The 11,755-nt window shown below is 31.6% G+C and overlaps 1 protein-coding gene across 2 annotated transcripts; it reads right to left on the bottom strand.

The window, feature by feature from the left end:
* Positions 1-889: 889 nt before the first annotated feature.
* Positions 890-9,915, bottom strand: LOC104094575 (probable WRKY transcription factor 33). 2 transcript variants are annotated; one of them, XM_009600537.3, is made up of 5 exons: positions 8,888-9,915; positions 7,460-7,534; positions 2,264-3,021; positions 1,992-2,150; positions 890-1,750 (listed from the first exon to the last, which is right to left on the bottom strand). In XM_009600537.3, the coding sequence occupies exons 1-5, from the start codon at positions 9,245-9,247 to the stop codon at positions 1,051-1,053; spliced, it is 2,052 nt and encodes a 683-aa protein (XP_009598832.1). In that variant the 5' UTR covers positions 9,248-9,915; the 3' UTR covers positions 890-1,050. The 2 variants fall into 2 exon arrangements, with proteins under 2 accessions (XP_009598832.1, XP_009598833.1); XM_009600538.3 differs by having other exon boundaries at positions 8,877-9,015.
* Positions 9,916-11,755: the final 1,840 nt, after the last annotated feature.

Below are 11,755 nucleotides of genomic sequence, written 5' to 3'. Positions count from 1 at the left end.
ATGGGCTAAGTCTTCGGATTAAAAGCACCTCACTGCCCAACGATCTTCACACATGCGGTCAACTAACCGCTTCTGCGGCTCCGCACCTGCAGAAATTCCATCCCAGGTGCGGCTCCAGCTCAAGTCAGCAGCCCTCGCTTCTGCACCCCAAGTAGCACTTCTGCGCTTCCGCTTCTGCGGACCACAACCGCTTCTACGCTCACGCACTTGCATGACCAACTCCGCTCCTGCGGCCCAGGCCTTCTTGGCCAACCTCCGTTTCTGCATCTCTTCTCCGCATTTGCGACTTCGCAGGTGCGGAATTTTCCTCGCACCTGCGTCATCAGACCTCCTCCACAAAAATCGCACCTACGATGACCCCTACGCACCTGCGGCCACCCCTTTCGCAGGTGCGATTACACCAGTTTTAAGCGATGACAAAATATAGATTGAGACTTTGGTAGACGATAGACTTTATATTCAAATTTGATCTCTCACTTTGGAGAAAAAAACAAAAGAATTCTTGGGTTTAAACAATAAGACGCCTTTCTCCACCTAGTGAAAAATAGAGTGAAATTGTATCTTCAGGAATATATATACGCAAGTTATATTGACATTTTGCTTTGTTTGAACCATTTGATAGTTCATGAACTGAAAAACTTAGTTATAAATTTGTCTTTGCTGCAATGGGAGTTAATGACAATGCAATTGAATCCTGAAACTTAAAATATCCTTCGTCGTTGAATATAATGGTTGAGAACCACCTTATATTAATTTAATTTTCAAACAAAAAAGTGACATTTTGAACTGAGAGATTTCTTTTTTCTTTTTAAAAATTATTCTTTTCTTCTTGGGGGAAGGCCGGTAACTTCAGACAAAAGGAGAAGCAAAAGAAAACAAGATTTCCCTCTTATTTTGCAGTTTGCTCAAAGAACTTCCTTAAAAACATGAAAATTGGAAAAAAGATTTTTACAGGTAGTTCCATGAAATCAAAAAGGATGATCATTTGACATCTAGCGAAAAAATGTTGAAGACCACCCTCTCATCTCCCCCCTTCCAAATTAAGCTCTTCTAAGATGGAAAATTGTCCATAATTTGGCCACATAATACCGCAGATGATGCTCCATTTTGATGATCACACAAATTTTCATTCTTGATCTCTTCATTGCCTCTCACTATTATTGCATTTTTATTGTTGTTGTTGTCGTCGTGAATATACTTTTGATCCCCAACTGCAATTGAAGAATGGGATGACACACCATTTGGTGTTAGTGGAAGATCATTAAAATGAAATCCACCAAGAGGAGGCACAATATTAGGGCCAACCAAGGGAAGACTCATTGGCAAAGACAATGGCAATGGGAATTCAGGCATCTGCAAAGGAGCAAACGAACACGAATTCGATACTTGTGTAGGGCTCAAAAGGAAAGAACCATAGGAGTGTAAATTAGTTGGGAATTTCAGGTCATATATAGGTGAAGTAGCTCCAAATCTTAAGTCAAGAAAACTTGGCCTTACATAGTCAAAGGGCTTTCTATTGAATTGGAAGTTACAATCTTGAACTTGCATTCCTAAATTGGAAACTTTATGGGTTTTTGAAGTAGAAGTTAAAGCTTGGTTTCCAGAAATAGCACAATTTGTCTTGTTTGCTGAAGGCACTTCATGGTTATGTTTTCCTTCATATGTTGTAATGACTGATATTAGATTATCTGGAGCCCTTTCCACATGCTTTCTTACTGGGCATCCTGCACTTGTGCATTTGTAATAGCTCCTATACAAGAAAAAATATGAGTTTAAGTTTTATGATAATAGTGTAATACTAAATTCTTATAATAAATATTAATTGATAACCTTATAAAAATGGTAACCGGCTTGCTATTAATGACTGAAACTATTAAAAAAGTTTCTTAAAATACTAAAAAGAATTAGTGTTTAAGCAAGACGGACTCAAATTAATGTTTTCTTCGAGGGACTAAAACTAAGCATAACTATGTTTGTCCAAAAATAGATACCTGGGATTTGGATTTCCCTTAACAACTTTTTGGCCATATTTTCTCCAACGATAGCCATCATCAAGAATATCGATCTCGCTCTCTATCTGGACAACTACTCTTGGTTCTCTTGTTGTCCTCGACGATAAACTCGTTTCAACTGAGTAAAATTCTCTCCTCCTACGGCCAATCAACAAGTTAACTATTATAACTGATTAAAATACACTGATATTATAAAAAATTATTATATATAAATTCGATCCATCCCGAAATGAAAGAAAAGATAAAGATACCTTCTTTTATGGTCAAATGCATAATCATCAACATCATCACCAAGTGAAGTGCTCCCTTCAGTAGCTCTATCTTCGTCTTCATCGTCACGACTAGCAAGTGTAGAAGAAGGCTCAGGTGTAGTTCCAGCTGATTCAAACGCATTTATATTTGTCTTTTGATAATTTAACATTAATGGATCAGAAACTTTTGTCAAAACAGATGCAGAGGAAGTTCTGTCCAGACCTGAAGGAGCTCTAACATCCTTATTTCTTTCGAATTGCACACTTCTCCAACTATTTGATCCACCAATATTTCCTTCACTCATTTCTGACGTTTCTCCCAAACCATAGACAGTTGAACTCATTGTTGCACGTCGAGGAGGTTGAGATTTATGATGATTATGTGCACCTTTGTACACGATTTCTGTTATCTGTCCATCTGGAGAACGTTCAACTTTTTTCTTAACGGGGCAATTTTGTTGAGTACATTTGTAATAACTCCTTGGAAATTCACTCCCTTTTACATGTTTCTGCCCATATTTTCTCCAAGTGTATCCATCATCTGAACCGTTACAAGTAATATTATTACTGGTCACTGCACTTCTTTGCTCAAATTGGTTTGCTCTTCTGGCGCAATTTCCTGATTCATGAATATTTGTTAAGCCAATGCAGCTCATGTTTTGTTGAACATTTGTTTCACAAGCTATATCTAGGCTGCACTTCTTTAACGCAGTCGCTTTTGGAGATTCCACTGGGAATTCAAAATGATCTCTTGCTATCTGCATTTGGAGGAAATATTATATATATTGAAGTTTGAGAAATGAAATAGCATGATTATTATTATATCAATCAAAATACTCCATGCAACATTATAATCAGTGACGGATCTAGGATTTGAAGTTAATGGGTGCTCGATTGCCTTTAGCGTATATCTAACACTAATCACAAAATCATAGTCGATGTATATTTCGGAGTAATTCGGTCTAGTTAATTCAATTTTCTGTTCATAATCATCAAATTGAAATGAGTTCAATTCAGTTTTTGACAAGGTTAAATATTCTATATACACCATAAAAATAGAGAAAGGGGATTGATATGGATCTTTGAATATTTTAGCACGTCAAAAATTGGGTCTAAGCTATGAGACTCGTCGATTTTCATTGATAGTAATACTTTCTAATTTTATATAATAATATAATATCCAAATTCACGAGATGCTTTAATATCTCGGTAGATTATTTCAACTATTAGCTTTCTAAGTTTTTTAATAAAAGATTGAAGCAAAGTAATTGGAGTGTATTAATCAATTCAGAATAAAATGTTTTAAAATTTATTTTAAGAACAAATTGGCATAACTATTAACCTACTAGTCAAAGAAATTAAGGAAGAAATGCAAATACGATGGATAAAAGATTCTTAGGTATTAAATTGCAAACCTACCTTCAGAACTGTTTTCTCATAAATTGGATAATAATTAATTGATTTTTGTTCTTATTCACGCAAAAACTTAACTTTCTAAGGGGCAAAAAAGGAGAGAAATATAAATCTATTTTGGCCAAATTCAACCTAAAATGGAAGGGCAATACGAAATTAGTGATGTTGTTGCTCACAACTGGAATCGAACCCGTGCCCTTGTAGAGTAAAAGTGACATCGGAACCAAAGCACCTATGTTCATTCACGTCACTGGGTGCTGATGTATTCTTTATGTTATTTTGTAAGGAATTTCTACATAATTATTAGAGTTTCAACTGAAGTTGGTGGGTGCTTAAGCACCCATAGTGATACACGTGGATCCGCCCCTGACTATAATCAGTAAAAGAGTGATCCAATTTGTAATTATGGCCAATATTTTGGCTAATGGAGTTCATTCCACATAAGCATAAGTATCTTTGCAAAGTGTAGACTTTATTGGCAATATTCTTTAGGACCCAAAAATATTGCATTGTGTGGTGGACATTATTTGCACAAGTTGTATCTCTTTTTTTTACACCTAAGAGGCCAAGATTTTTTTTTTGCCTATAAAAGGGAAGGCCATTAGTTCATTTTAGACACACCAACAAGACTTGAGTCTTCATTTCTTGTTTCTTCCTTTCCTCCTTTATTAAGAGTGTTTTTTTATGAGAGTTAGTGTTGGAAAGCACTTGTATGAACCCTTTCTTTGGAGTGATCTTGTGAGGTTATTACTTTAGGGTATTTGGGATTAATTAGAGTATTTACTCTAATTTTGTACTCTTATTGGTATAGTAAAATTGCTCCTCTCCGCTTGTGGACGTAGGTCACACTTTAACCGAACCACGTTAAATTTGTGTCTTCTTTATATGCTTTAAAAGCCGTTGTTATCAAATTTTATTATCTTTGTTATTCTCATTATAACATTGTTTGGCTAAATTTCGCACTACCCGAGTTTCCGATCCTAACAAATTGGTATCAGAGCCGGATCTAACCGGGTTAGTTTTAATAGCCAAAATGACTCTAACAAAGACCTATGTTGAAAAATTTGACCGAAGTGCAAATTTCGAAATGTGGCAATTAAAGATGAAAGCTATCCTAATTCAGGATGGCTTAGACTTGGCGTTACAAGGAAAGGAGAAGAAGCCAGATAAAATGACGGATGAGGAGTTTGTCGTCATAGACAAAAGGGCAAAAGCAGGTATCATTTTAAATCTCTTAAATGAGATTTTACGTGAAGTTTCTGTAGAAACCAAAGCCAAAGGCATGTGGGTAAAATTGAAAACCTTATATATGAAGAGGACGGTGGAAAATAGACTTTACCTGAAGCTAAAGCTTTATACAATTCGTATGGTTGAAGGTACCTCTATTCTCTCTCATCTTGACACCTTTGATTCCATGCATTCTTATGGATTTGAGTAATATAGATGCTGAAATTAAAGATGAGGATCAAGCCGTGTTACTGCTTTGTTCTCTACCCCATCTTTTAAGCACATAAGAGATATTATGCTTTATGCAAAGGATAATATCTCTTATAAGGATATTAAATCTATCTTAAAATTAAAAGAACAGATAGATAGTGATATTACTGGGGAAGCTAGTGGAACTCAAGTGGAAGTTGACTTGTTTGTTAGGGGTAAATCCGACTCCATATCCAAATACAATAATTTAGAGTGTCGCTATTGTCATAAGAAAGGTCACATTATCTCTGAATGCTATAAGCTGAAAAATAAAGAAAAGCATAAGGAAAGGAAAAATGAGCACAAAAATACTGACACTGCCGAAGCAAGTGTAGCTGCTGATGAGACTGAGGGAACTGTTTTTTTAGCAACTAATAATAGTTTTAAATCTAACAATGAGTGAATTTTAGATTTGGGTTGTTCTTATCATATATGTCTCAATCGAGATTTATTTACCACATATGAATCTATTGGAGGTGGAATTGTCTTGATGGGCAACAATGCTGCCTGCAAAGTTATTGAAAAAGGTACAGTCCGAATCAAAATGCACGATGGTGTGGTGAGAATTCTCACCGATAATTATGTCCAATATTTTGGCTAATGGAGTCCATCTCACATAAGCATAAGTATCTTTTCAAAGTGTAGACTTTGTTGACAATATTCTTTGAGACCCAAAAATACTGCATTGTGTGGTGGACATCATTTGCACAAGTTTTATCTCTTTTTTTACATCTAAGAGGTCAAGACTTTTTTGCCTATAAAAGGGAAGGCCATTAGTTCATTTTAGACACATCAACAAGACTTGAGTCTTCATTTCTTGTTTCTTCCTTTCTTCCTTTATTAAGAGTATTTTGTATGAGAGTTAAGTGTTGAGAAGCACTTGTGTGAACCCTTTCTTTGGAGTGATCTTGTGAGGTTATTCCCTTAAGGTATTTGGGAAGGTTATTCCCTTAGGGTATTTGGGATTAATTAGAGTATTTACTCTAATTTTATACTCTCTTTTGTACTCTTATTGATATAGTAAAATTGTTCATCTCCGCTTGTACACGTAGGTCACACTTTGACCGAACCACGTTAAATTTGTGTCTTCTTTATATGCTTTAAAAGCCGTTGTTATCAACTTTCATTGTCTTTGTTATTGTCATTATAATATTATTTGGCTAAATTTCGTACTACCGAGTTCCCGATCCTAACACAATTTAATATAGAAAGTGATGCTAGCACATCCTAAATCTGTGTCTCATAGTGATTGCAGGTAAATTATTTAAGATAGAGGTAAATTGTTGTCTTTCGAGATGTAATCGATCTTCTCAAATCAGATAAACCAAATTTGGAACTTAATATTGCATTTTGTCATACTTATAGTATACAATATAACATAGTATTCCTAAAATACATATAAAGCCTTTAACACTAACATAGTAATATTATAAAATCTTTATTAAAAGAAAGAAAGAAATATTATTGCCTCCTTAGCTTTTTAACAGTATAAACTTTGTAAAACTTTGAATTAAATCATGCTCCTGTCTCTCCCACTGCCATCTTGGATGGATACACCCCTTCACTTAAAAGGCGATATAAGACTATCCTTTTAGATTGAATAAAGTTACCAAGCTAGTCACTTCATCTCTCTTTCTTACCGGCCCACGCAACTTTTCTTTCTCCCCTTTCTTCCATATTTTTTTCAGATAAAGACCTACTAGAGTTGCACTTTCTTAGTACATTGTCTTTCATATTATTAACTTGAATTAATCCTTATCTATATAAATAATTCAATATTGTATAAACAAAAATAAATCATAAAATCCATTATTAAAAAATCTTTGAGGCTTCAAAATTTTGAAAGCCTAACATAAAAGCTTTACTAGTCTAGCTCCCTCTTGAACCGTCCCTGAAATTACACTACCCTAATATTATTCAAATCAGATAATTTCCTCTACTCTGATGATTGAATAAGGTCCTTACTCAGCAAGGTCGCTAATTAATATATTGACCACAACTATAGAGGCAGAGCAAAGTAGGGTAGCAGCTAGCTAAATATAGTAGGATGCAAAAGAATAATATGTATTCTTTTAGTTCCTGTATATTCATCTGCTGAATAACAAAAAAAAAAAAAAAAAAAGTAATCAAGAAGGCCAAGAGTATATAATTAGTAAAATTGTTTTCCAAGTATTTTTGTCAACTTCTATTAATGTAGTCAGTACAAGTATGTTGTAATTAACGCGTAAGAAAAATAATTAAAAATCTCAAAGATCAATCAATTTATTGGCAAAAATCATGTTTGTTGGAAATATAGATTGTTTGTACCTGAGTAGTCTTCATTGTGTTTTCTTGATTGATAGTGGAGAAGTGAAAGCTTCCAGTGGTTGGAGATTGTGGTGCCTATGAAGAAAATAACAAGTATATAATTAAGTTCAATTGAGAATTAAAGTGTTTAAGAAATTCTAAAGGGACTGGAGTTGCAGTTTATTACTACGTTGTTGCAACTTGCAACTCCACCATACATTTCCTGAAATCACTCAAAAAAGTTAAGATGAGAGCTACTTTTGTTAATTGCAAAACGATAATTACTATTTCCCCCCAAATTACAATTCAAGACTCAACTTTGATGATCTTTTAGCAATTTATACATAACAAATAGAAGTGGATTAATTTGCTCTCATTTGACTAATTTGCTGTTACCAAGAAAATAACCATCTTACTAATTTGACTAATGTTTATTTTTGGCTAAACAAATTGAATATATTTTCTAATAATCAGTTTCCAGCACTATTTTAATGGATCAAAGAATATTGTTTTACTGGTTCTACCGCATTTTTTCTTTAGCTAGCAAATCGTATTTGGCTAAACAGTCGCATTTTTATAAGGTCGTCTGACCTGAAAAATCTCAACTGTATGATTTGAGCATCTTGCCAAAGTGATTAGTATTTCCTTTTTTTCCAAGGCTTAATTTGTAACATGAATTTATCCAACAAAAAATAAAGATAAATCCATCTAATTGACTTTCTCATGTTTAGAAGAGCCCAAGAGGAAGACAATATGAAGGGAAAAAAATTGTTAAGTAATTCAAGTTCTATGGATTTAATTTTCTTTTTATATTATTTTTTCCCACCAGCTTCTTAGTTTCCAAATGGAGCGTAAGAGTCGAGCTAAAAATAGTATAAACTGAAACTACTTTGTAATCTGATGTGTTACAAGCAGCTTTTACAACTGACATTAGAAGAATCTTTTCTCATTTGTCCCTAATTAGCAAATCTTGAATACACAGAAGAAACAAAAGTGTCGAACAAATTTGCATGGACTACTTGGGAGAAATATAGTAACTACAAATGATTGGACTGCTTCCATAGTATTTTTCTCAACAAGGTTATTTATTTCATTTTCATTTTACAGTTTAATAATGTATTTCACGGATATATCTTATATACTGTGACGATATAAATTTCTTTTACACTAGTAATGTTTTTAATACTCCTTTATTTTTCAAGTTACTTATTCTACTTAATACATACATAGGAGTATCTTTTAACCTATCTAATAATGTAAAAATTGTTTTACGCCTGTATGGAAGTTAAACTCTTAATTATCACAATTCAATTTTGGATTAACAAACATCACCTGACATGCACCTTTAAGCAACTATATACATCCATCACAATATCATGCAATTTCACATTGAAGATTTTCTAAAAGCTAGAAAAGACTTTTAAAGAAAATTAGAGACCATTTAAATACCAGTGAATTTGGGAGCATAACAGGAGAGTCAAGCAACGCTGCCGGAGTTAGTCCCGGAGGTATTGTCAGAAAATTTGGCCGAGCCGTTGGCGGCGACATCTCCGGCGTACTTGTAGTTGTAACCCTAAACTGGGCTATACTAATGGTAGAAGCATTGAAACCACATTTTGCTGCCCGGCGCTCCGCAATGCTACTGCGCTTATTATTATTATTGGGAAATAAACTTCCATTTTCTGCATTTCCACTTCTTTCTTCAACTTTTACAGCACTTTCATGAGTATCTAACATTGTTTCTGAGTCCAAATTTTCAACAATTTGAAAATTCCAGTCATCAATAGGCTCTCCAATATTCCTTTCCATTTTGTTTGGAAAAAGGAAACAGAAAAGTCTACTCACATGCAGGAGCTACAGTTCTAGCCTAATCCAGTAATTTGGATCCAAATTTTGTATTTGTATTAAAAAATTTACTTAATATGTAATAAATAATTTATTCAGAATCCAGAAAGCTTCTTTTATTAAAATTCAGAACACATAAACTCAAGATTCTAGTAGTGGCTCTGTTTACATGTTTATCTAAACAAACACAGTATCAATCATGACCCCGAAAACCTTAATTAGGTTTTCACTCCCCGATTGACACTGTGTTTGATTTTTAAAGAGAAGGAGAGAAAATCAAAATATTCCTTTTTAAAAAAAGAAAATTTACAAAATCAAGCCACATAAACATTGCATCACTCCAAAAGAAAAAATAACTCTAAAGGATCCTTCATGTCATCTTTCTTGTAGAATCCTATGAAAAATTTTCAAACAAAAAAATGAGAAGCTTAAAATATAGTGTATGAATATCCAAATAACTCAAACCCCACTAAATGAAATGTTTTCATTTTTTGAGAGAGAAAACATGAGGAGAGAGATGAGACTATTAAAAATATATAAGTGGCTTCTATTATTCTTGTTTGATAGTGTGAGAGAGAATGAGAGAGTGATGCAAGGAGTTTTATTAGGTTTTTTGTTTATAAAAGAGAAAGCTTTAATGAATCGTGCATGGGGCTATGGAGTTGTAGAAAGTGTTTGGCTGGCGAGGAAAATGGGAAGTCTATGGTTTGCCTGCAAAATTGAAAAAAGAGGTTTTAGAAAGTTGCGGAAGAGAAGGCCACGTTCTAGAATTTAAAGTTCATATGCATTAAAAATTTACCACGTTTTATATGATTTAATTAATCTGTTGGACAACTCCAGTAATATCCAAATGTGTAAAATAATACTTGTTTTCTCTCACCAAGCTAAGGGCCGCTCAAAAGAATTAGAGAAGTTAAAGTCAAATTTTTATGAAAGACCTTATACTTTTTATTAGAATTCACATATATGTATATAATGCAAGAAAAGTTAGTGTTGGCATTTTTTCCCGTACTTCTTGTTTATAGTATAATATTTTTAAATGACATAAACTAATATTATTACCTATATATTATTAAAAGAAAAGAAAAAAGTCATCTCCTTAAGCCAAGTGACAGTCTAGAAAAAAGGCACATGACATAAGTAGTTAATAATTAGCTATATATTTAGTTAATAATTAGTTATTGGTTATTATTTTTGAATTTAAATATCTAAAAATAATAAAAAAACAAAAATTAAAAAAAATTGTGCATTCAAGTTGGAGAGTAGTTTCAAGTTTGAGCTTTTAAATTATTTTAAAATAAAAAACTAAAATTACAAAAAATTAAAAAACTGCCAATTCAAAATTTCTGTGTTTTTTTAATAATTTTTGTTTTTATTTTAAAAATAAAAAGTTTATTTCTTCAGAAAATATTATTGATAATAATAGAATAAAATATAAAATATAAAAATAAAAATATTCTATTATATTATAAAAAATGTAGCTTACAAAAATCTAAATAAAATTATATGCTAATAAAAGTTTCTATTAATAATGCAATAATACTAAATATTGGATAATATAATAAAGAAAAATACATAACAAAAAAGTTATTCGATGCCTATATAAGTCTCTTTAATTTAGTACATATTTTATTCATTAAAATTCAGATAATATTATTGAGGACAATATGATAAAATTTAAAATAAAAAAATATTTCATGAGTAATAAAACATATATCTTCTACTATATTACAAAAAGAAAGTAGTAGACAATAATATTAAATAAAGAAATATGCAAATAAATTTTTTTATTAACAGTGTAAAAATAGTAAATATTATTAGATAAGTATAATAAAGAAAAATATAGACCTATATAAGTCTCTTTAATTTAATAGAGATTTTATTCATTAAAATTCAGATAATATTATTGAGAACAATATGATAAAATTTAAAAAATATATATTTCAAGAGTAATAAAATATATATCTTCAATTATATTATAAAAATAAAGTAGTAGACAAAAATATTAAATAAAGTAATATACTAATAAAAGTTTCTATTAATAGCGCAATGATACTAAATATTGGATAATATAATAAAGAAAAATACATAACAGAAAAGTTATTCAATGACTATACAACTCTCTTTAATTTAATAGAGATTTTATTCATTAAAATTCAGATAATATTATTGAGAACAATAGGGTAAAATTTAAAATAAAAATATATTTTAAGAGTAATAAAATATATATCTTCTATTATATTTCAAAAAGAAAGCAGTAGACAATAATATTAAAAAACGTAATATGCTAATAAAACTTTCTATTAACAATGTAAAAATACTAAATTTTGGATAAGTATAATAAAGAAAAATATATAACAAAAAATTTATTTAATGACTATACAAGTCTCTAAAATTGAATAGAGATTTTATTCATTAAATTCAGATAATATTATTGAGAATTTTAGAATAAAATTTAAAATAAAAAATATT

The sequence above is a fragment of the Nicotiana tomentosiformis genome, chromosome 5, assembly GCF_000390325.3.
Source record: "Nicotiana tomentosiformis chromosome 5, ASM39032v3, whole genome shotgun sequence".
Lineage (NCBI taxonomy): Eukaryota > Viridiplantae > Streptophyta > Magnoliopsida > Solanales > Solanaceae > Nicotiana > Nicotiana tomentosiformis.
The sequence above is the reverse complement of the archived record's forward strand: the minus strand, read 5'-3'. Positions and strand labels throughout refer to the sequence as shown.

What these genes read in the sequence shown, in the direction of transcription:
- LOC104094575 (XM_009600537.3), bottom strand. Translation starts at nt 9,247, where the DNA reads ATGGAAAGGAATATTGGAGAGCCTATTGATGACTGGAATTTTCAAATT. An exon ending in ACACAATGAAGACTACTCAG is followed by an intron (nt 3,022 to 7,459) that starts GTACAAACAATC and finishes CTCCAAATGCAG; the next exon opens with ATAGCAAGAGATCATTTTGA. An exon ending in AAGGGAAATCCAAATCCCAG is followed by an intron (nt 1,751 to 1,991) that starts GTATCTATTTTT and finishes TTTCTTGTATAG; the next exon opens with GAGCTATTACAAATGCACAA.